Genomic DNA, 25,381 nt, shown 5'->3' with positions numbered 1-25,381 from the left:
GTTTCCACTCAAACTCTGTGTCTGATAAATTCTAATTTCTGCTCTTACCAAGAACAGTGAGAGTAAACCATTACTGCGCTGCGGTCCAGAGTCCACATTACATAACTTATAGTTAACCTACATTCTGGCAGCCTCTCAGGTTGCTGCCACTGGCTCTTGTGGCCCTGTTTTCTCAGTCAAGCTGTGCCAGCGATGGCCCACATACAGCGATATACTGACAGAGTTTGACAAAGCTTCAGGCATGTGAAACTATGCCCCAGTTCCTCCTTCCATTCTGTGGATACTATCACTATTCACTGGGTACTATCTCCCTCTCCTTTTAAAGATCACTCTCAGTTTTTCTGGGCATAACAGGAAGTATCAGGTGTAGTTTTGGACTGTGTGTTATTACTTTCCAGTCAGGTAGTAATGGAAGGTGCCAAATGAAGCCTCGTGCTGCACGGACAGTGTTGCTGAGAAATACTTCCTTGACAACAGAATGAAATAAAAAAGACAGTGAAGTAACTCGGCTCAGTGCAGAAAACTGAACAGGATCAACTCCCTCATGATATTGAGAAATGGAGACTATACTCCCACATTCTCTCTCTCTCTCTCTCTCTCTCTCTCTCTCTCTCTCTCTCTCTTATTGTTGGTACCCGAGCTCCTCTGGTTGAAATGTCACATGTACACATGAGTTGGCTCCTTTTTACATAGCCTCTGATGTCATATTTTTGACATTCGTCACCATGGTCGCAAGGGCAAATATAGCCCAGTCGTTTCTATTTTAGAGGCTGGAAAGACGGTGAATCATGATTGCCTTAATCGTCATCACCATCAGCTCCATGACTGCCGTTATGATCAACACTGCCAATATCTTTGAAGTCATTATTGTCATCATTTTTACGTTAGTGGTGTTCTTCACTTTATACATGATCCTTTTATTCTGACTTCAGGTTTACTCTTCTTACTTATGTCTGAAGCGGTGACAACAGTTTGCTTGTTTTAAATGCAGACTTGCAAAGAGTGTTCAGAGTTTAGCATTAAAGCCCCGGAAAGCAGGGTTTCAGAGCTAAAGCATTTCTCTTTAACTTTAAATATTCATGTCCAAAAAGTGTAACAAGCAAAGTTGAGGTTTGGAGAAAAAAAAAACAGTTATTATTAGGCTGTAGGGCACGATTCGATGCACACAGCCACACGCCGACTCCACTGTATGTAAATTGTTGCATGTAATGCAGAACCAAAATTTAAACCGTGGGAAACATGAGTTGAGGTTAGCACAAGAGCATTTCCGTTAAATGCTTTGGAGCGAATAAACTAGGCTAAGCAAATTGTAGTTTTGTCAGAGGGAAGACAGAAAACCAGTTGTCTTGGCCATCTACAAGGGACTGTGGAAGATAATCTTCTTCTTCTTCTTCTAATTTCAGAGCAGAACCAGCTAATCTTGATGAAAATTGTTAAATGTTTGCTACATCAGAACTTATTCTGTTTCCACTTTTTCAAAAAAAAGCAAGCCTCAAGGGAGCAAAAAATCTGTTGAGCAAAATTGAGATGTCTTTTTAAAAATATGCTGTTTCCATCAACTTTTTGAATGAGATGCATTGAAACACCTGAGAAAAATGTTAAACGCACAATATGTATTCTGCTGCTAGGGGTCTCTCCATCTAAACAAAACAAAAGAGGTTTGCCGAGTGTTGTGTGGGGATGGCCAGGCAGAGTGGGGGGCTGAGCCGCTGCAGCTACTTAGAGCCGACTAGCTCTGGAGGACATAGTCGTGTACAGAGCCAGAGCTTCTGGAGGAATAAACAACCCAAGTCACATAGGATTCTGCTATGATCTGGAGCCATTTACTGACAGGACGAGATTTCTTTTTAACATTTGTGAAAAAAAGTGGATTTATCTTGACTCCCATTTATCAACCTGACTGCAACCTATCTGTGGACCTCCACTGTTGAGTCTTTCCATTATGTAAGACTGACTACCAACTGGAGCTGGAGGGTAAATATACTTAATGAACGAAATTACATAGGGCAGAGGAGGATAAGAAGAGAGAGTACCACAGTCTCTGGTGAGTGCTGAATTAAGTGAGAGTTGAATTCAAACATACATACACATCCTTGATGTGTGCTGTTACTCGCTTTCTTACAGCTAGTGTACAGTTAAGTAATATGACTGTTTAGGGCGAATAAAGACTTGCAGAGCAACAAGAATAAACACAAATGACCAAACGATGGTCAAACTTGCTTCACTGGTGGTGAACACAACCGCAACCACCATTGCTGATGAAAATCTATCTGATGTGACTCAGGCACAAATGGTCACAGAAAAGGTAACCTTCAATTTTAAATTAAAGTCAACTTTAATACACTGTTGCATTAGAATAATGTAAGTACACAAAAGATATACCAAATGTAACGTCATTTTTAGTAAATGTATTGCAGAATTTTTACATATTACTGTATATTTTTGATGAAAACAAAGCTCGTGGCAATGAAAACAAACTCTGGAACCTTTAAAGTGGTTGTTTGGGAACAGCAATGGAGAGAGAGTTGTAGGTAAGACAAGGATGTGTACCAGCGTTGCTCCGCCATTGTAGGGTATGTGAACGTCAACACATGAAACATGTTAATGCACATTCAACTGCATCACCTTGATGAAAAGAAACACATCTTTTTCCTTTTTTCTCACTGTACCTAACTACCTAATGGTTAGAAGCTTGAATGCTGGGATAATTTTACGCTGCTGTGTCTGGGTATAAATGTAAGGAATCTGAGTAATTGTTAAAATTTTACCACTTCCTGATTGATCCGCAACTGAAAAAAGATGATGGATAGTAGAAATCTGGAGGGACGTTGGTCCATAGTTCAAGGTAAAATAACATATTTGATAACCCATTAGCTAATGTTAGCATTCAACCTCTTTCTAGCTAACATTACCGTTGTGTTACCAGTGTTTTAGCTCCAGGCTTAAGTGAATGTGTCCAAAATGTGTTGCTATTTTAGAGTTAATTTACACCTTGTATGACACTATCAAAAAGTTATGTTAGCTAGGTGGTGGTTGGATGCTAATGTTAGCTGTTGTCTAACGGAAGCTAATCGGTCATCAAATATGTTGGTTTACCGTGAAATATGATCTGATGTCCCTCTGGATTTTTACAATCCATTGTCTTTCTGGTGCTGATCAATGAAAAAGTGCTGAATGATAACAATTTGCCAGATAACCTACATTTATTTGACCTGCAAGCACGAACACAGCCATACAACATTTGAGCTTTGCACCCTTAGCCTGATGTCAGAGGAAAATGGCCGCCATGTGAATGTGGCCACGCCCCTTCCGGTGGATCTCATGGAACCTTATTTCGGAAAAACTTTGTTTGGTAGTGATTGGAGAAAGACAAATCATTTTTTGATCCTGCTTAAATTGTGCCACATATGTTGTTTGTCAATTTGAAAGATAATTTTCCAAGTCATGAAAGTCGCAGTTTGTTGGAAATAAAGTAAAATACAATCTTGCTTTGTGTTAAACCGCTCCGTGATCTACATCGTCTCCAGACTCCTGTATCAGTTTTGTTGCACTGACTCACATTTTTAACCCGACTATACTCAACAACTGTCGTCACATTTTGATTCAAATGTCACTAATCCCTGATTGGTGCAAAAAAGATATCACCTTTGTCCAACTGGGCTCCACCTGCTTCAAATGAATGTGAAGAGCACAGATAAGAAAGCATAAAGGACATAAATTGTCATGTGAAATAACAAAAACTGTTCAAACTTTGGCATAAAAGTTGTTTTTTTTGTGTTGGATCTACTCCCACTTCTTAGCAAGAAGCTGATTGAGCACATTTATTTCCGGGACCTTTAAACTAAACTGTGAGACAAACTTCTATCAACAAGACGCCAATCTCACTTTCTCCACTCGGAAAATGTCATCAGATAAAGACTGTGGGTAAAGTTTCACAACAGTGGCGCCTTAAGTGATGTGTCAACTGCCATCCTTTTGTCTTTGCAGTGGGATCAGTTCAGGGGGTGACACCAGAGAACTTCCTGTGACACCCTAATGGCAGGTGCTGGCAGTGTGCCAAGCGTACTGCTGCCTAATCCTGGGGCCGGTCCAGGAGTGATATCGTATCTCTGTAGCATAGTCACTCGGGCGACGATATCCTGGAGCCCAAGTGCTCTCTGTGCAACATGTAGGCTGAAAAATTGATATGAAAGAGACTTATGCTATGATGGAGAGTAACCTGCATGTACATGGACTGAGATGAACTGCATGTATAATTCAAATGCATTGCCTTAACAGCCTTGTCATTGCTAAGAACAGTCAGGCTCAACTCTGCTATGCTATTGTAGTATCGAAGGCAAGTACATGTGCAGTATTTACTTTAAACTAATGTGATTAACATCATTTTTATTTAATCTTCAATCAGTTTTACTTTTTTTATATTTTATAAGGGCAAGTTCGCTCATTGTGTTCTCAAAAAACAACCTCAATGCAATTTTTGCAAAAGCAAGACAAGCTGCAGCCCAGAGTGCAAAGTAGGTTACACAACTACGATTTTCACCAGAAGTGATCTTATCTGTCACTGCATGTGAGCAGTGCACGCTGTAACAGCCAAGCAGCTGTGTGATTGGGTTTGACATTCCCCCTTCAACAATGAACCTCTTGTCAACATTAGCCAGAGAGCTGCGGTGACCTTTCTTACAAACTTACAAACCGGCCTGTTTGAGGCAATGTGGACACAAAAGGCGTTTTCCTTTAAGGAATGCAGTAAAGATGTATTTCTCTTTACGTTTCTGTTGTTTCATTGTGAGTGAGTGTGTGTAGAGGACGTGTGTGTCCCCGTTCTCCTGATAATGATTGCAGCTTGTTGTCAGCCCTGCAGCGGGAGCTCCTGTGCTCTCCGAGTTCCAGCAAAGCGTACTCTGCTGTTGGTGTTGGCTGTCACATGTGGCTCCATGTGAGGCTTTTGCAGGAGCACACAGCAGCAGCAGCAGAAGGAAGGAGACCTGCTCTGTTCTCAGCTGTTCAGCCCAGTACTGACTGTTCTGTGTGGGTGAGACTGTCTGACTTCCCCCCTCCCTCCCCTACATGCTCAGTCACTCACTGATTGCCTCTCCCTTCTTCCACTGCAGCTGGCAAAACACATGCATTAAAAGCTGACAACACAACAGTTCTCCTCTCACTGATGTCTGACTCCACTGTTAGTTGTTGTGCATTCATGTGTTTGTACCAAGCATTACAGATGCACGTGCACTCACCTGGCTAACTGATATGCATAACAACAAATGCTCTGTCAACAAGTACTTATCATGCCCTTTAACCACATTTGTTATGGACTGGAGAGGGTGTTGCTCTGATGCCATCTCCTGGCTGTTAAATGATAGTGAGGTGAGAAAACATCAACTCTCAGCGAGGGAATGAATGAACCATATTCTCCACTGGAGGTTGACATGGTAAGTGCTCATGATAAGCATGTGGTCAGGTGAGAGAAATATTATTAACCTTATATGACTACAGGACTTGTGAGAATACAAAACGTAAAACCGGCAGCCAAATACTAACAAAAATACAGTCCTTCCAATAACACCTTGCATGACAACAAAATAACTAAAAGCAACACCAGCAATAATGCCCTTGTTGGCCTCTGGGGGGCAGCAGAAAGGGGGGAAACACATGGACTATTATCAGTTACAGAGAAACATTAGCTTTCATTTGGAGTTGTGTTTCTGTCGCTGTGAGAAATGTCAATCTAATTTTCACTCCTTTTTGCTGTGTTTTGCTCTCAAGGGAAGTATCTGTCTCTTTAAATGCTGAATGGCTGCATTATATTTACAATTTGCGCATTCATATACAGATGACAGGAGGAGATATGGATTGAACCACCAATCTTGCAATAAGTGGACAACAACCTGTTCTATCTAGCTGCCATTTTAGCTGCTGAATGCTCAACTATGTCCACTAGCTAGTCGCTAACTTTGTCAGTCTGCTGCTTGAAACTGAGCAGGTAGGTTAAAGTTGTTTAACATTGAAAACAGCTGTCTACTGTGAAACACTGATGATGGAGGCAAGAGTGAAGCAAAAACAGTGAGGTTTCCCACAGGAAGACCACAACAAAGAGCATAAAATATGCCAAAGAGCTATGTAGATTGGTGGTAAGTCAGCTGATAATTATAGGTTAGTCAGTATGAGTGACATGTTTCACATTCATGTAGTCATTAATACTGTTGTTAATATAAACATTGATTATAGCTGTTTTAACCTTATTACAAATGAACAACAAATAACAAGCAACAAAGCTAGCATAGTAAGCTAGCCCAAGAAAGTAGCTAGTTAGCTTAAATTAGCTACCTCATTTTCTTATAAATAACCTGCTGAACACAAAAACAACTGCTTCAGGTGAGAGCAGTGGTGGACTGTAACTAAATACATTTACTCAAACTGTTCTTAAGTACAAATTTGAAGTATTTATTTGTACTTCACTTAAGTATTTCCATTTTCTGCTATATTTTACTTCCACTCATTTGGAAGTAACTATTTTACTTTTTACTCACTACATTTGATAACTTTAGTTACAAGTTAAACTTCAGTTACTTGTTACTTTGCATATTGCATTCTGCATCAGAGCCAAAGAATCACATTTTTAAATTAGATGGTTTTATAGGTATCAGATAAAACAAAACAAACTGAACTCTGACTATCAGAAAAATGCTGAATGTCAGATCTGATAATCGTTGACCCGTAGTATAACTTATATGCATATACATATTTATAATTTACATTTACCTGTACTTTTTATTTTAACTACAATTATTACAATTATCGCCAGAAATGTACTTTTGATACTTAAGTAGCCTACATTTGATATCAGATACTTTAAGATTCTGCTTAAGCACTATTTTTATTGGTTACTTTCACTTTTACCAAAGCATGTTTTTAACAGGACCCATTTTTGCAGGACCAAACTGTCACAGCTGAAAGAAGTAAAGATAAAAAAGTAAAAATAGCAATACCACACTGTAGAAATACTGTGTTAGAAGTAAAAGTCATGTATTTAATTTTTTTACCAAAGAAAAAGTACAAAAGTATTTGCATCAAAATAAACTTAGAAAAGTAAAAGTACATGTGCAGAATGGCCCATTTGAGAATTATGTCAAATATATTATATTATTGGATTATAATTATTGATGCATTGATATGTTCATCACTAATGTTGATACTGGTATAGGTTGTTTAACTATATATATAATTTACCTGCTGGGTAGCTTGTGAATTTCTCCATAGGGATCAATAACGTTTTTATGTTAAGCTATAATATAACATCATCATTTATTTGTTGATTACATTTTGTAATATTGAACTAAATCTGCAAAGTAACATAGTAATTAAAGTTGTCAAATAAATATAGTGGAGTAAAACATACAGTACACCACTGCAAAGTAAAATAACACAATACTATTTTGGGGCATAGTTAACAGTTAGGGCTGGTGCATCAACATTTTGGGATGAAACATAAAAAACTGTGTTCTTGAGAATTTTTGAATTCTTTTTATCATAGTTTGAGTTACTCTAAGTGTTATATGTGCACTGTAAAATGTACAGTAGCGAATCTTGATGCCAGTTAATGGTTACTTCATGTTGCCTGTGTCAAAGAATAGTTATAAACCGGTTCCTCTCTGGTTTATTGGTGTATATAATTTGCGTGCCAACAGTTTGGTAGAATTATAACTCCACCCTTTGAGCACTGGCAGACTGTCGATGTAATCATCAACAGGAATGAGCCCTACATAGATTTACGTGCAGCGTCAGCATTTTCTCTGCTCTGGACACATCCTGTACAGAATAGCAGTAGCAACTTGACACATTATCATCTGTTTAAGCACACCGAGGAATAATGGTGTGTGAGATGAATGAATGTGACTGCTGCTGCAGTAATACAGTGGCTATGATGAGCATGTGAGGTGGAGATAAATTGCTGCTGCTCTGAGTTTTGGCATGAGATACAGTAACAGAGCAGCTATGCCAGGCATTTTAACACTGACATCTGACTGGAGCAGCTGTCACAGTACGCACAGGTCTGCTCTCTGCTTTCTCAGTGTTTTTTAATGCATCACACTCATCACTGTCACTGGTATTTGAATACCAAACATTTATGGAGCAAGAGATGGGTTTTATCATTGTGATCTGCTTTAAACAATAAAAATACTTGGTCTGACAGAGAATTTTATCAGGTGATGTTATGGTCATACATCTCATGTCCGGAAGCCTCGAATCACAAGGTGTCAAAGGACTTTGACCACTAGAAATTGCTGTGTCTTGTGAGAGATGCTCCTAAAACACAAGTGAGCCACAGAGACAGAGATGCACAGGTGACTGCTGCCTCTTCTCTTCAGGTATGGGATCAAATATTCTTTCAAATCTGCAGACAGAGCAGCATAACTTTATTAGCATTTAGAGTTTTATTACTGTGTTTCTGTGTGATTAAGTAGCTTATGGAGTTGGGATAATATTTATTTTTTTCAAATTTCTCTGTTCAAAAATTTGAACAAATGTCTTTTTTGAGACTCGAGCATGTTTTTTAGCAGCAACATAATAATGGATCGATTGTACAGCAGCACACAGTCATACTGAGGTGTAAATGTGGGTTTGCTGTCTGAGTCAGAGCTCATAAACATTAACAGAGTCATATGACTGTCAGTGTGACAATCTGTTAGCTAATAACTCACATGAAGTCAAACCTCAGCTGTGTGCTTTAATTCTCATCAGAAAGTTGAATTGAGAAGAAAATAAATCGATTCTTTCTCCGCTCCAAATGTGACAATGAGTTCTGTGATCAGTGAAAAGAAACATGTTTGTGATCAAGTGATTTAGCCTTAACAAGTCATATAGTATCAGTTACAAATCATTTGATCAACACACAAGATGCTGTTTGTGAATAAGGCCATTAAAGGTTGTTGTTCCATACTAATTATAAGCAGCTTGTGAGTCTGTTGCGTGCTCACACTGGACAAGTTACACAATTAAACGTACCACAAGGATCTTTTAACTGGTTATGAAACTGTCTCGATTCAATACTGTTCCCTCTTTATGACATAAATAAGCATTAGCGACCATCAGTGAGAAGATTGACTTTTTCTGAATATAAAAAAAAAAGTTATTCTTTATGCCTGACATCAGGTTGGATTCTGACTTTTCTCGGTTGGATAAGTCATAAATTTAAAACTGTTTTTTATGGCAAAGTGCTGAGGGTGAATTGTATGTAACGCTGTGATCCTACCCTCTCACTGAAGTTACATAGTGCAGAAACAAGTGATGGGGGGCGCAGTGGCTGAGACAGAGACACCATTCACTCTATTACAAGACACTGTACCATCAACATGATTTTGAGGCTGTTATTTTAAGGTTAAAAAAAAGTTACAAACTGTTACTTTAATGTTTCGTTATCTTAGCTGCTGTTAGAGGGACTGCTATGGAGGCCTTTGGCCTGAGGAGGACCCAGTCCCTGAGGAGTCTCTCTGGGGTTCAGGAGAGGTCATGGGCCATGCCAGTTCCCACCCGATGGGAGAGGAAGTCTGTGTCTCAGCTGGTGCAACGGTAAGTTCTGCACAATATACTGTAAATGCACATTCACATACAGCTATGAATACTGTTAAAATAAAGTTATCTGAGCATGCTTGAGTTTTCATACTTATGTTTACACTTTTACACACATTGGAAGTTTGCCAGTACAGTCCTCTTCAGGTAGCCAATGAGGAATAAAAGTTTTGCCGAAAGGCACGTGGGCAATTTCATTCACTTTTACGGCTCACAAATTCCCAGCTGATTGTTGGATTTAAGGGGGTCATTGTCAGTAAATGTGACAATAAATCTGTTCAAACAGTTACCAAAGCTCTGATGACCTAAGGAGTATTGAAAAAGTGGAGCAGAAACATCAGGTAGTGCATCATTTTCTTTTTGTTATCATCAGTAATTAACTTTACAGACTTTAAAGGTCCTACATGTAAGATATTGCACCTCTAAAACAACAAAACTGTCCGAAAACGAAACATATAGAAATCTATCTTTATTTTCAGATGTCCGAAAGCGTTGCGGAAAGTCGATGGAGAAAGCTGGAGAGCAGGGAGAATCAAATCAAGTTTGATAATGTGGCTCTCTGGGAATCTGGAAGAAGCTCAAGTCTGTCCAGGAGTCGCTCCATGGACTTCCTCCCTCAGAGGGCGGCTACAGGCACCAAAGCTCTGCGTGCCCTGTTTGAGTCCAAGGCCAACCTGCAGCAAGGCTACAACAGCAGCCCTCGGCTTAACTCAGCAGCTGCTACTGGCTTTAAGACAGGGAGAGACTGCCCTCTGCAGGACTGGAGAAGTCACAGCACTCCTTTAAAGGACACAACAAATCAGGTGTGTGAGTTTAGTACGTGTGTGCACCTACCAGATTTTACTACATTGGCTGTGCTCAGTGATGCATTCCTTGGTTCTTTACATCATAGAGTCATAGAGTCAAAGCCATCAAGCAACCAAGGAAGGCAAATCACCTACACATAATAGTAACATCATTACATAACATAATGCTCTTCCAGGTGCTTTCAAGCATTAAGGGACCAGATGTACAAAGTGTTTACACACCCGACAGCCCAGGTCCCAAACATATCAGTCAACAATTTGTTTAGTTCATAGAAGCAGACAATGAACATAAACAACCAAACAGATGCTTTACCTCCAGACAAAACCAAGTGGAGACACACATGTATTTAAAGGAACAGTTCGACATTTTGGGAAATTGATTTATTCACCCTCTGTACATAAAATGAAATGTAAAAACAACTATTTATATTTTTGTGAAAGAGAGAGTTGCATGCTTTAATGGTTACTGGCAGGGAGAGTTTGGACTGAGCCATGCTAGCTGTTTCCCTCCATTTCCAGGCTTTATGCTAAGCTAAGCTCACCAGCTGTTGGCTGCAGCTTATATTTATCGTACAGGCATGAGAGTGGTGTCAGTCTTCTCATCTGACTCTTGGAAAGAAAGCTGACAAACTTATTTCGCAAAATGTCAAACTATTCCTTTAAAGGTGCACTATGTAGTTTTAGGGAAGAAATTCTAATGAGAAGAGAAAGATCTTCATTGACTGTTTATTTATGCTTAAACAAACTGTCTTTGTTTTCATGACCTAATCAACTGAATAAACAAAATGACCTTAAAGGACAACACAACTGCATACTGTTTTACTTTACTGTTTATATTTGGTGAACCTGCCACCTCTGCAGCTACAGGCAGTGTTATTGGGACCTAATTTTCCTCTGAGAACAGCTTGTTTATTCAGTTATGGAAAAAATACTTGAGTTTGTATTATTACCTCATTAATATTGTACATGTTTAAATTCTAAATTTGAATTTCTTCTCCAAAACTACATAGTGCCCCTAAGCTCTCAGTAGTTGTCCACTTTCCCAAACATGACGATCAAAAGGAGATATTGTGTACAGTGACACTAGAAATGCCCCAAACAGTGAGTTTGTTGTGTCAGTTGTAACAACACTGTGTTGTTTATCCACAGAGAACCGCCCAGGTGGAAAGAGGAAAGGCCACGAATGGGTTGCCAGAGTCTTACGACAGAGCGTCCAGATACTCACACGGTGAGCAGTGGTGCTGAATTTCATGTTTATAGTCACTGAGATCTGATAGGACAGACAGGATCGGTGCCAGGGTTCCCTCAAAGGCATGAGATCACTAGTATTTTGGTGCCCCAGTTCACAATCTGTTGTCCTCACTTCATAGAACTATTGAAAACCTTTCGAAAAAGAAGACCTCTGTCCCTGATCTTTGAGCAAATAATGTTTGTGTTCCTGTTGGTTCTTTGAAATATGTATGCTGGAGTATCCCCACACACCCAGTACATCCAATCAATCTAGCTTAAGTTCCCACAGAGTAAAAACGACAGGATCAAGGTTTCTGGGATTTAAAGTGTCACAATGATAATCCTGGCAGAGTTGGTAAGCATTGACCTCTGTGTCTTTGGCCCTGGGAATCGCAGGGAAACAGCTAAATAAAGACAAGGATGTGGCAGTGTAAATACATAACTATGTGTTTGGCACACATGCTTAAGGAGTGAGGCTGTCGCTGACGGCTCTGACCATGACGCAGACCTTGGCCTTGTGAGCTATGCCCCTCTGTGTCCTGGAACTGATATCACTCCAACGTATCGTAGCTCACGCTTTGACCCTGTGATGTGTCTTGTGTGTGTAAGACACAGGACATCTATGGTGAGGATAGCTGACACAAACATTTTAAAACGTCAGCCACAAATTATTGTTCAACTGCAAGAAAATCATGTTACGGTCTAAGAGCATAATTTATTGGAATATGTGTGACAATTATATGAAAAAGTCTCTTTAGCAGCCTTATCAGTGTGGCATTTTAAAAAAATAGGACCTTCCGTTGGTGTTTTTTTAATTATGTTGCACACCAAACACCCACACCGCACATACTGCAGGTCCCACCCAGTGCCCGTTATAGTGGGTGACAATGTAGCTATGGGAATGAGAGGTGGAGGGGTGCCCCAGTCTCTCAGTGACTAACAGAGGTGATTGACTCAGCCGAGCAGCAGCAGCCGCCGCCAGCCCACCCTCCCAAAATAGCCAAAGTCTTCCACTGGGGCAGCGGACTCTGATAAAAATCAGCTGTCACTGAGACCACAGGACTAGAAAGAGTTCAGTCAGAGAGGAGCACTGAGAGAGGAGACAGGCTGTATCACCACATCGCAGGGGCCTTAAGTTATCCAGCACAGGGGAGATACTCGGAGGAAGTGACAGAGAGCGACGCCGGATAGTATTTTAGTGAGTATTGACTTTATTGAAATGGAAGAAATTGACGCAAATGTGTAACTAATGCAAAAAAAATTAAATAAATAAATAGAAGTGCTGCTGTATAATAATGAGTGAGAAGGCTACCTAAATGTATAGACTGTTTCATATTATAGTACTTTATAAAGTTGGATGTTATACTAATTTGTATGATAAGCAGAATGATCATGGACTGGAGTGGAGTGGATGTGCTATAGCTTTATCTAAGGAAAACAGTTTTTAAAATTTTAAGTAAACTAATGAATTAGTTAATTAGTACTTATAAAAAAAAAATTCTTAAATTACAGACTGAACAAAAAAATGAAAAAGAAAAAAGAAACCATGATGAGGCTTTCCATTACTCTCCTCTTATGGCTATTTCTTTGTGAGTGATATCAGAGCTAAACAAGGTCACAAAGTGTTGTGACTATGCTGTTGGCATCTTCATTAAGTCTTAAGTAGCTATCAATTTTCAGCCCTTTATCCCTCGAGATGTCTGGAATGGGAGGTCAGACAACAGGGACACTCAATCATTAGCTTTCCTCCAATCAATCATCAAAAGAATGATGATGAACAACTGAGAAGCAGAATATCTGCATGAAAGGAAAATCCGATATAACTTTAATTGATTGGTGTAACTCACAGTGGCGTGATGTGCTCCAGTACAAGCAGCCTTTTGGCACGCTGGTTTTCATTACAGTCTGTGAATGTGGCCACAATTGCCGACAGCTGATGGTGGTGAAGGTGGTGGTGGTGGTGGTGGTGGTGAAGAACAAATACCAACTGCATTTCACCACCATTTGTACAGCTGCCAGCAGCCCAAAGCGCCCCCCACATTACTGTGCCGCTAATAGCTCCTCTTCATTCCTGGAGAATGAGCCCAGATCAAAGAGATGTCAGCAGAAATACTTTAGATGTGTGGGAACCACAGAGACAGGTATCCATGGAGCCTTATGTGTTTGAGTCACTTTTCAAACCAGCTATTAATACCAGTGTGTGTGAGTGTACGGGTGCTGATAAGTGATGGAAGTTGACCTCTTAGTTTAGTGGGTGAGGACTTCAACAGGATGCGCATGGCGCTCGGTCGCCTCATTCTGTCTGCTCACCCATCTATGAAAATGCTTTAAGTCCGGGCTCGTGAGAGGCGCCAGCTTGCTGGTCCATCCTTTTGTGCTGCGAGGGCTTAGTGTGTGAAAAGAGGAGGTGTGTCCGAATCTGGTCATTAGTTACAGCTGGATGGCAACACACTGGGCTGTTGACCTCTGGCCATATTGTTCACGGTGCTGTTGTTGTTGAAATATTTCCTGAACTTATCACATCCACAGCTTATAACTCAAACTGTTCAACTTGTTTCAGCTGATACACACTTTTACAGGACAGGACTTTTCTTTACTTGATTGATAAACGAGGTGTATTACTGCAGGGTGAAACAGCTTCAGGGGAATTAATGCCACACCGAGCTGAGAACATTTCCATGTTTTTCATGAGGGCAGGCAGTCACATTCCTTTGGTCAGGTGTTGATGGTTTGATGGCAAAGAGCTCACACAAACAATGTGCAAACAATCTGTGTCACTCCAGCTGAGCTAGCAGTTGCTGGGTTTTTTTTTTCTTCTTGGGCGTCACGGTCAGACCATGGCATGCAGTTTGGTGAGGGTCCCAGGCAGCAGGCAGTCTGTGTGGGCCTATTTGTTTTGTCAGGGATCAAAGCCTTCGTAAAATGATATATTTGTTACAATGTTTGTTCTTGGCACAAAAGAATCATAGAGGTTCATTTAAATAATACCTGAAATCACGGTTAGGAGGCCATACTTTAGGCCTGGGTGGAGATTAAATAGTTTCCACAAGTTAACAGGAAGCTACAACGGTGATAACAGTTTCCAACATCACTAAAAATACACACACTATGAACATACACGCACAGTGTTATCAGTAAACTTGTTGCTGACACTGGACACACTCTGCTGTGCTTATTTTGGGATACATCTGAGTCCTACTTTTACAAGTGCATGTCAACAAATCTAAACTAACATTTTATTTTACTTCAGTTATTGTTATCTTATTGTGCATTTATTTTATAATTATTTCAGATATTGCATTGATTTTGTCTTTTCTATTGCAGATGACAAACGTAGTCCAGCACTGACTAAGGGGGGCACCCCAGCAAGACAACCCAGAGACAGGATATCTACCTCCTCCTCAGTGAGAGACAGATCAGCTCTCTATCTGTCAAGAGCAGCAGCTATCGACTCCACAGGAGGCTCGACACAGCCAGTGAGTTCCTGACATGCCCCTCATTCCTCTCTACACACCGAGGTCAAGGGCTTCAATAGGGAATGACCACTATGCTCTGTCACAATTGGAGCGACTCAACATTTTACAATAAATCCATTGTATACTTTAAATGAATAGCACATGTGCTGATATATACTGTTACAGAAAAAATGTACAAAACGCATGATCCAAGCTGATCTAAATCACACTTTGTGTTTCTGTTTTTCAACAGGAATTCATTAGTACTCCACGAACAACAGCTAAAATCAGTAAGGTACTGTATAGTTCTGTTCCTATCCTTTACTACAGTGTGTGGATGCTGTTTGTACATTTGCTGTGGAACTGACTTTTATTTTGCTTGTATGACCAAAGACACAGTTAAACTTTGACCCAATACTTAAGAAGCAACACAATATGACATCTGACATTTACATTATAGCAATGATTATTTTCATTGTCGATAACGCAATTATTTTCCTGATTAATCAGTTTGTTGTTTGGCCAAGAAAATGTCAGAAAATTGTGAAAAATATAAGATATGCACCTTCCAAAGTCCAAGATGACGTTCTTAAATATCTATATATTGTTTGGCCACGACCCAAAGACATTCATTAACAAAATTACTCAAACCAATTAATCAATTATCAAAACAGATGATGATTAATAAAATAGCTGACAAGTAATCGGTCAATGTTGCAGCTCCATCAGAACGACTTGACCGCTTTAAGCACAGTGCCATATGCCTTTCCCATGGCCAACAGATACTACATATTATAGTTATACTATAGTATTATAATATGTATTTCATTACATATTATATTTTATGCATAATCAGGTCAAGAATTGCTTGATTACGTTAGGGACAGTGCCATCAACGGGAAAGGATCAGAGTTACACTCAGAGCAGACGACCCTTCAAACTATACATTTCTCTAAATAACCTGAATATCTTGTAACCATGTAAAAATGTTAGCATGAACTGTAAATTATTGACTCTGTGACAAAAAAAATTACAACTATCTGTCATATACTGACCATCAGTTTTATTTTTATATGTAATTAAGTGCTGAGTTTGTTCCCATCCTTTTTGGGTTAAAGGCCCTTTTATACACCGTCACCCAATTCTTGTGCACCAGAACAGTAACAGAGCTGAAATTCCTACATTTTTCATACAATAACAATGGATCAAATTACTATCACTGTCTTTATGAAATATGCTGCTCTTGTGACAAACGTATAGAAAGCTATCAGCCAACTGAAGTTTCCCTCAGCTCTGTGGAGTGTTTCAGTGTCTTTGAGCTCATTGTTTTGCTTTTCCATCATTGGTATTATGATTGAACCGCACCATTCAAGCCAGTGTTGTTTTCAACCGCAGGCAACCGTTTCTAAAAGAAAATATACCCACTGTGGTGAACATAATGTAGCATTTAACAACTAAAGAGCCAGATATTTATCTCAGGAGCTGGTGGAGAACAAAAACAGAACTAAAAGTTAGTTGTACATTTGTCAGGTCACCAAATTTCAATTAAATAATAATGTTGCCATTTAGTTTGTTGCCATCTTTAACAGGTGATAATATATCAGTGTCATATTTACAGTTTGTAAATGAATGCTGGTTTAATGCAGATTCATATTTACAGGTGTTTCTGTAAAGAAAATTGAGGCACAAATGTAGTAGTAGTAACACAACTTAGTGCACTTACAGTATAGACTATGTCTGCTTACTAACAGCTGTTAAGTGTTTTGTTAACCCTGGTGTGACAAAGGATGGTTTGCTGTGAAAAACATCAAGCGAGCATAGAGAAAGGTAAAGTATGGCTTCACTTGCTAACATGCATGTCATTCTAATATTTGCACTTACCTTGACTAATACTGTTTTTGATTACTGAAACCTGACAATATTACTCCCATCTGTCTTTCATTTAAAGATGGCTGAAGCAGCTAGGAAAGTCACAGTTTCACAATCTCATGATGAAGACTACCTGCCTCCCCCACCACCTCCTCCTGTACCACCTAGACCCCTTGACTATGAAGGGCCTTCAGAATTAGGTAGCCTCCCTCTCCCTCCACCTAAAGAAACCTTCACCACGTTCTACCAGCAACGGCAGAAAAGTGAGCTGAAGAGGCTCTTTAAACACATCCACCCAGACCTACGGGCAAGTCTCGATGATGCTGTGGATGATGATATACTAAAGGCAGTGCAGCCAGAAAACACTCAGGCAGCGGACGCAGCTTATCAGGGGGAAGTGCAGTCCATGAAGTGGATCTTTGAGAACTGGACTCTGGACAATATTGGGGATCCTCATGCAACCAAGAAGCTGCTGTATGAGGAGGAGTTGAAAGGAGGAGACGTCAGAGGCACCTCCTCTATGTTTGAGCATATTGACAGCACCCAACAAATGTCTGCTAGAAGACAGACTTCCGTCGCAGGAGATGTGAGAACATCAATGTGGCTGTTTGAGACCCAGCCCTTAGATTCCCTAAGTCAATCAAAAAGAGAAGAAGGGGAACTGGTCGAAGCAGTGCTGAGAGAACCCATCCAGCCAGGAGACGTGAGAGGGACTCGGCTGCTTTTTGAGTCAAAAACATTGAGTGACTTGGGGCGCTGCAACTCTATAGAAGATCATAGCTTCCTCAAACTGAGATCTGAGCTGCAGGAGCAGAAAGGAGACATCCAGAAGACTGTGAAACTCTTCCAGCCAGAACCCTGCTGTGCCATCAGGGACAACAGTGGCAATATGCATGAGATTAAATCCATCTGCAGGGAGGAGATCAACGGCAGCAACATCAGTACTGCTCGCTGGCTTTTTGAAACCCAGCCCTTGGACCTGATTAATAAGGGAACTGAAGGGGTGAAAATAATTCGGGGTATATCACTGGAAGAGGGACACAGAGGAGGAGTTGACCAGAAGAGGTGGATGTTTGAAACTCAGCCAATTGACACAATACAAGAGGTGGTGGGAGTGGACAAGTTTGAAGGAATGGTGGCTGAATGCGCAGGAGAGGCAGATGTCGTCAACAAGAGGAAGCTCTTTGAGATGCAACCCTTGGCAGCACTAAAAGGAGACTCTGAAGAAAAGTCTTTGGAAAAGGAAGACATTATTGGAGGAGATGTCAAGACTTCTCTGTGGCTGTTTGAAACTCAACCCATGGAGACCCTTAGTGATAGCTATGAAGTTGGGCATCTGAAGAAAGTTACCCTTTCGGCTGACGAACAAGGAGAAGTAAAAGGCAAAAAACAAATATTTGAGAGCTGCAGTGCTCAAAAGAACATCTCAATCAAGGAACAAGAGATCGAAAAGGGCGACGTTAAAGGATTCAAACATCTTTTTGAAACAATTCCTCTGAGCAAAATTGCTCAGTCTGATGAGGAGATTGTTGAGAAGGAAAAGGCTGTTGCATCAGGAAATGTAAAAGGAAACAAAGCAATGTTTGAGACAACTCCTTTATATGCTATTAAGGACAGCACTGGAAACCTCCATAAGGTCACAACAGTCAGCCGAGAGGAATTAATCAAAGGGAAGGTCCAAAACTATAAGTGGATGTTCGAGACCAAGCCTTTAGATGAGCTTGCAGAGGGTAAAGGAAATGTTGAGGTAATCAAAGGCATCACCAGACAGGAGGATAAAATGGGCGATGTCAAGATGGCCAAGTGGCTTTTTGAAACCCAGACAATCGATGGGATCCATTCCAAGTTCAACCAGACAGAACACAACTCCTCTGTAGAAGAGGAGCTCCACAAAGGCGACGTCAAGACCTGTAAATGGTTATTTGAGACACAGCCACTGGACATTATGTATGACAAAGCAGATAAAGCAAATGATAAAGAAGCCATTGACAATACCAATGTCAAGTCCATTACTTGGCTTTTTGAATCACAGCCTCTGGACAGCATCAAGGATGGCGAAGAGTACAATTTGAAGCTGTGCAGCACCATACAGGATTCTGTGAAATCAGAGGTTGGTGTTCAAACAGTCAAACACCTTTTTGAAACAGAAACCTTGGACAAGATAAGAAAGGATGCAAATTCTGAACACGATGTGAGATGTGTCAGCCAGGTCAACTTTCAGTCTGGAGATGTTTCACGAGTCAGAGAACTTTTTGAATCCCAGTCCCTTGATGAAATAGGATCAGAAATGGTGATAACAGCATCTGATGAGCAGAACCAAGATGAACACATCGAAAAAGGGTCGGTACACACATTTACCTGGATGTTTGAGAACTGCCCCATGAACCTGATCAATAAGGACAAAAATGATGCAGACATTCAGAGATGCACTGATGCTAAGAGTGGTGATGTACAGAACAAAAAGTTTATATTTGAAACCTCCTCTCTGGACAAAATCCATGACCAACCCCTCGAACAGAAAGCAGACTCTGTGGAACAGCCTGTGAGCAATGTTGACGTTAAGTCAAGCACAATGATGTTTGAGTCCCTGCCACTGTATGCCATCAGGGACAAGGAGGGCCAGTTTCATGAAGTCACAACTGTGAAGAAAGAGGAGGTCATGAGTGCTGATGTAAGAGGAGCGAGGTGGATGTTTGAGACAAAACCCCTTGACGCCATCAAGGCAGAGAATGAAGTTTATGTGATCCGAGCTGTCACTCAAGAAGACGTCAAGAAAGGAGATGTCAAATCTGCCAGATGGAAGTTTGAGACTCAACCTTTGGACTCCCTTACCAGCCGAGATGAGCCCTCTGTCAAGGTCATTGAAGACTTCGGAAGTAGTAATATGCAGCTCAATAAACAGATATTTGAATCTGAGCAGTCAGGCAACAAGTTTGTGCGCATGGTTAGTGTCACTGATGTCCAGCAAGGTGATGTCAGGACCTCCACCTGGCTCTTTGAGAATCAAACCATTGACAGTCTGAAAGGGGAACCTCAGGAGCAAGGCCCATTAAAAACAGTCCACAGAGAAGATAACCAGAAAGGAGATGTCAAACGCTGCACTTGGCTGTTTGAGTCGCAGCCATTGGACAAAATCAAGGAGTCTGGAGATACGTCAGTGCATGGTCCTGAAGAGGAGATACCGAAAGCTGATGTGAAGTGCACTACCTGGCTCTTTGAGACCACTCCACTGGACAAAATCACTGCCAACAGTGTTGCTGACACCCTGTCCTATCTGTACCAAATGAATTTTGTTCACTCAAGTGGCATCATAATAGAAGCAAATGAGAGTAAAAATGTTAATATGGCAAAATATCTGATTGAAAGCAACAAAGGTGTGCAAATCCAGAAAGAAGAGTCTGTTGGGGGTAACATCAAGAACATCATGTTACAACTGCTACTCAAACCAACCCTAAAGCCCCAAGTTAGTCTCCTTAGAGAAGTGGAGAAGGATAAAGTGAATACCACAATAGTAGAGCTTCCTGTCTACCAGTCAGCCACAACTGTCAACCTCGAAAGCGATCAAAGAATACAGAACATTGTCCAGATCATCGATGACTTGCTCGTTCAAGACAAGGATTTGAAAAAAGGAATCATAATGCAAGAGACTGCAGAGGGACAAGCTGAGATGACGGTTTATTCACTCATCTGCAATGAAACCAGAACTGAGAGTCACGTTACAGAGAGGGGAGACGTGAAGTCTACGATTGGAAATCTGTTAGCTACTGCCAATAGTCAGAGGACTGCAGCATCGTGTAGAGTGGATGAAAATGAAAAGGGAAATGTGAATTTGTACAAAAGCTGCATTGAGAAAGGAGACCTGCACTATCTGAAAACTCTTCACACTGAGGCATCAGGAGATGAAGTGGATCACGGCCTTCCGGCTGAGGAGCACAGTGATATAGTTCAGGGGGATGTGAAGGGAGCAAAGAGAAGTCTCTCTCAGCAAAAAGAGCAGGTTGAGCGAACCATTTCAGATGTTTTGCCAGGGGATGTAAAGAACACCAAAAAAGTGTTTTCGTCTGAGTGCACTTTCAGTGTTGACAGTGCTCCAAAAGAAGAAATAATCCCTGGCGATGTCTTTACAGCAAAGCAACAACTTTCAGTACAGCCACCAATCATGGTAGAAAAAGAGGACATTGTGGCAGGAGACATCAAGGCAACACTGCAGTCATTAGAACGTGCTAAGCAACAGAGCATGTGTGTGGAGCGGGAGATCATTAAACCTGGAACTATCTATGACATGGACTTGTCAGTTCAAGGTCCTGAGGTGGAAGTAGGCCAATTACAAAAAGAGGTCATTATATCTGGAGATGTGAAAGCAGCTAAAAAGTCCCTTGAAATGGCAAAGCAGCAAAGCATGCATGTGGAGCGTGAAGTCATTGTCCCTGGAAAAATATACAACCTGAATGTCACAGCACAAGAGGAAAGCTCCTCAGCAGTGATGCAATCTACATGTTCGTCTTCCTCCAGATGCCAGCAAACCAAGACTAATTCAAAGGTCAGTGATGCAGAGAGAGATCAGGAAAGCCATGTTTCCTTTGAGGCTTGTCAACAAAGTGCAGTTATAGTCAGTAATTGTGCACCAGAATCACTGCCACCTTTTGTAAGTTGTGAGTGTAATGGTCAGACAACAGAAGATGAGACAGAAGAAGTTATCAGAGGAGATGTGAAGGCAGCTATTAGGTCTCTGCAGAGTGCAGCAACAGAGCAGAAGCTCTTAGATAAAGAAGATATTGTAAAAGGGAATGTCCAATTGGCTCTGCAGTCTCTTGAGAAGTCTAGTGTAAATGTATCTAAAGGAGACTATAAGGCTGCAATGATATACAGAAATTCAGGGAGGGCTTGTTCAGGGAGGAGCAAGACTGTTCACAAGCAGTGTGTTGTGGTGTCTATGCCTCCATCTGACACAAAATTGTCTCCTTCAATTTCAGTAACCTGTGAAGGACAACCATCCATAACAACACAGAATTCAACACCCAACCCTGTAGCAAATGGAAACTCTAAATCCACCACGTCCGAGAGTGTAACTCCACCTCCACTCCCTCAAAAGACAAGTGAAAGACCACAGAAGCCAGCTTTACTGCCAAAGCCACAATGGACAAAATCAGTAGTTGTGGAGGAACAAAATATTCTACCAGCCCCTGCTCCCGAAGTCACTTGTCCCATTAAAGACAACAAAAAAAGCGTGGTGATTCCACAGACCTTTCATGAAACATACCACCAAAACTGTGTTGATGAATCAGTTCAAGACTCAAAACAATCAACTGAACGTCCACCAATGAACTCAAAGGCTCTGGAAAAGATGACAAAGAAAACAGCACCATTTACTGGTAGCAAATCAGACTGCCAAGTAATGACATCACACAGCACTGAAGTAGAAATGGAGAAAAATGTAATACAGAAAATCAATGCAGCTGAGGAGATACAAATGTGCATGGAGAAATACGCAGAAGAGGGTAAACATGAAATGAACATGAGCTTGCGGGCTGCTCTACAGAACTTTGAAAGAAAGGACAGTGAGACACGAGACAAAAAAGCCCCTTTGTTGTCCAAGAAGGTAAAAGTAATAAATGATAATGTTAGTGAGCATAAAGAAACCAACAAAACCACTGCTCAACAACACAAACTCCATCCCACGAAACAACACAACACTGATGACACACAGCAAATGTCAAAGACCAAAAGTCTGGTTGATGCATGCCATGTACAGCAAAATGATCGCAATGAAAAGCAACCCAAACCTGAGGATAAAGTTGTTTTAAGAGAGAAGAAAGTGAAGGAGACAGAAGATGAAAGACGACAAAGGCTTTCTGTTCACAAGGAGGAGATCATGACAGGAAATGTGACGGCGGCAATGGAAATCTTTGAAAATTTGAGAAAACGAGAGGAACTCAAAGGAATCCTTTCTCAAGTGCAAGAGATAGAGGGAGAGACCAGCAGTGCAGATGTTAGCTCTTTGAAGACATTGTATGACAATGTCCCTGCTTGGATGGTCACACCAAGTAGAAATGCAAAGCAACGTAAAACGGAGGAAAAGAAAGTTGAAGTAGTGGCACAGGATGATGATCTAGAAAGCATCTCCTCGGTCGAGACTGCGTTTGAAGATCTGGAAAGGGCAAGCAAAGAAATACTGGATCTGAAGGAAAAGACGTTAGCAAAACTTCTTGACATTGAAGAGACTATTAAAAAAGCTTTGTATTCCGTCTCTAATCTGAAATCTGAGTCTGACATCGCAGGGTTGTCAGGACTGTTTGATGAGTCTTTAAAATCTGAGCAAAACTTCCAACCTACCAACAACATCAGGAAAATAAGTATTGGGTCAAGCAAGGCCAAATCAGGCCATATCAGGGAGCCATCTGACGTGAATAAGCAGACAGTTTCGGATTCAAGTCCATCTAAACAAGAAGTGCCCAGGCAAGTGCAGACAAAGCCACTCATCAGACAGTCCTCTTCACAGTCTTCCCCGTCATTTATCTCCATTCACTCAGCTGCCAGGAGGCCTGCAGAACAACCAAAGTCCCCCATGTCAACATTTAAACCAAAAACAGAAGGCAATTCTCAAAGCTGCCTTGATGCAAATAGTGATCTGGGACAGGAGTCTTGTAACAGCCTTCCACAACGCAAAGTCAGTGTGCTGGAGGTGAAAAGTGTTCCAGAGCAACCCGCAGGAATAATCGGCACAAAGACTGTCAGCGAAACATATGAAGAGACTGACGGCTTTGGCAATGTATTTGTTTCTTCTGTGACTTCGACATTTGTCACCAAACAGTCTGACAGTAAATCATCTGCACTGTTTGAAGTAGTTGGGAGTCCACCCAGATATGAAGTTATGACATCCCCATTAATTCGAAGAGCTGGTCGCCCTTTTGAAGATAAAGTGCCGAGAAACGGCAAAGAGGAAGGAACAGTGTTTGTAACATTTAGCCAACCAAAGGAAAAGCACTAAAGACGACACAAAGTGCATTTCCCACTCTTTTATTTTGTGTATTTATTACATTATGTTTTCATGAAAAGATTTTGTTAGTCACAAAATTGATCTTATGAAATCATGAAAATGTTGACTTTTAATTGAAAAAAAAATTGTCTTATAGATTTTATACTGTAGCCAAATGATAAAGTGTTAAGTTCTTTTATTAAAGCGAAGCATAAAGTTGATACTTTCTGTTCTTATTGTGTAAATTGTCAAATAAATAACAGTTCAAAAAAATGTGATTGTGAAATCTGATTTCTATTCTTTAAACTGGTTCCTCATTATTATTTCACAACTTTTAAAACCTGAAGTTAGTTTAATGTTCACCATACCACATCAGCAACAAGAACCAGCAGGTTAGCTCACAGTCAAAGAATTTTTAAAGTACTTACAGACATTTTCTAAATTATTCTGGAAAAAGCAGTAACTTAAAAGGGAAATATATTTATTCACTTCTTGGTGTTCAAATTTAGTTGTATACATCAAAGTTTTGTCTGCCCGTTAGATATAAGCCATCAGGCAGTTAGCCTAGCTTACCTTAGAGCAAAGACTGGTAACAAGATAAAGCAGGTCGCCTGGATCAATCTGAAGATAACAAAATCCACCTACCAGTGTCTCTAAAGCACACTAATTTACACATTATATCTTGTTGGTTAAACAAAATGCAAAAATTAAGGTGCAAAACCATTTTAGGAGGGATATGTGTCGGACTGGTCTACTTCTTGGCTTCGACAGTTGTTAAGCAACGAGAGAGACTCCAGGAAGTTATGTATTTCACAAAGTGTCGAACCATTCCTTTAAGTTATCAAAAGAAGTATTATTTCATTGCTAACAGAAATACTTTCCATCCAATGATGGCTGCCATTGTTTGTTTGTATCACAACATGCTAGCAAAATTCTGGACACTTGACAAGTCCGAAGTTCAACATGGTAATAACTAACTGTAATGAATTCACATTCATACCTGAAATGTCTCCACATTACTTTATGTGCGGTTTTTGGTCTCGACTTAACCATGTAGCTGTTGCTCTGACCTCCAGGCTACTGGCTCCTAGCTAACATTATTTCAAAAGTCCTCTCTTTCCACCTCCTACTGTTGTTGACCTGAATGTCCAGCTGCAAATGTTTTTACACAAAATCCTATTTATGTTAAACTTTATCTATTTTATCATCATAGTTCCAGTCACCCTCCAAGGAAATGTGTTCTGCCTGTTTGACACCGGTCTATCCGATGGAAAAAATGGTGGCCAATAAACTTATCCTGCACAGGAACTGTTTCTGCTGTAAACACTGTGAGAAGAAGCTCAGGTGAGATATGTTTCACAGCGTGATAGAACAAGTCAAATGAACTATTATACAATAAAAAAGATATTCACACTAATCAATACTATAATTCATCATACTGAAATTCTTATATTGGAATTGCTGAGCAAAAACAT

At 40.5% G+C, this 25,381-nt stretch overlaps 2 protein-coding genes across 2 annotated transcripts; both read left to right on the top strand.

Moving 5' to 3' along the window:
* The first annotated feature begins 8,313 nt into the window (after positions 1-8,313).
* Positions 8,314-22,145, top strand: LOC141016746 (xin actin-binding repeat-containing protein 1-like). Its single transcript, XM_073491280.1, is given in 8 exon segments — positions 8,314-8,369; positions 9,426-9,570; positions 9,857-9,911; positions 10,050-10,373; positions 11,526-11,604; positions 14,931-15,124; positions 17,010-21,470; positions 21,904-22,145. Coding segments are annotated over 7 exon segments (5,241 nt in total). The 5' UTR covers positions 8,314-8,369; positions 9,426-9,445; the 3' UTR covers positions 21,907-22,145.
* Positions 22,146-22,250: 105 nt separating this feature from the next.
* Positions 22,251-24,084, top strand: LOC141016747 (xin actin-binding repeat-containing protein 1-like). The gene has a single exon (XM_073491281.1). The coding sequence runs from the start codon at positions 22,251-22,253 to the stop codon at positions 23,916-23,918; it is 1,668 nt and encodes a 555-aa protein (XP_073347382.1). The 3' UTR covers positions 23,919-24,084.
* Positions 24,085-25,381: the final 1,297 nt, after the last annotated feature.

Source organism: Pagrus major, chromosome 21, assembly GCF_040436345.1.
Source record: "Pagrus major chromosome 21, Pma_NU_1.0".
NCBI classification, from domain to species: domain Eukaryota; kingdom Metazoa; phylum Chordata; class Actinopteri; order Spariformes; family Sparidae; genus Pagrus; species Pagrus major.
The sequence above is the reverse complement of the archived record's forward strand: the minus strand, read 5'-3'. Positions and strand labels throughout refer to the sequence as shown.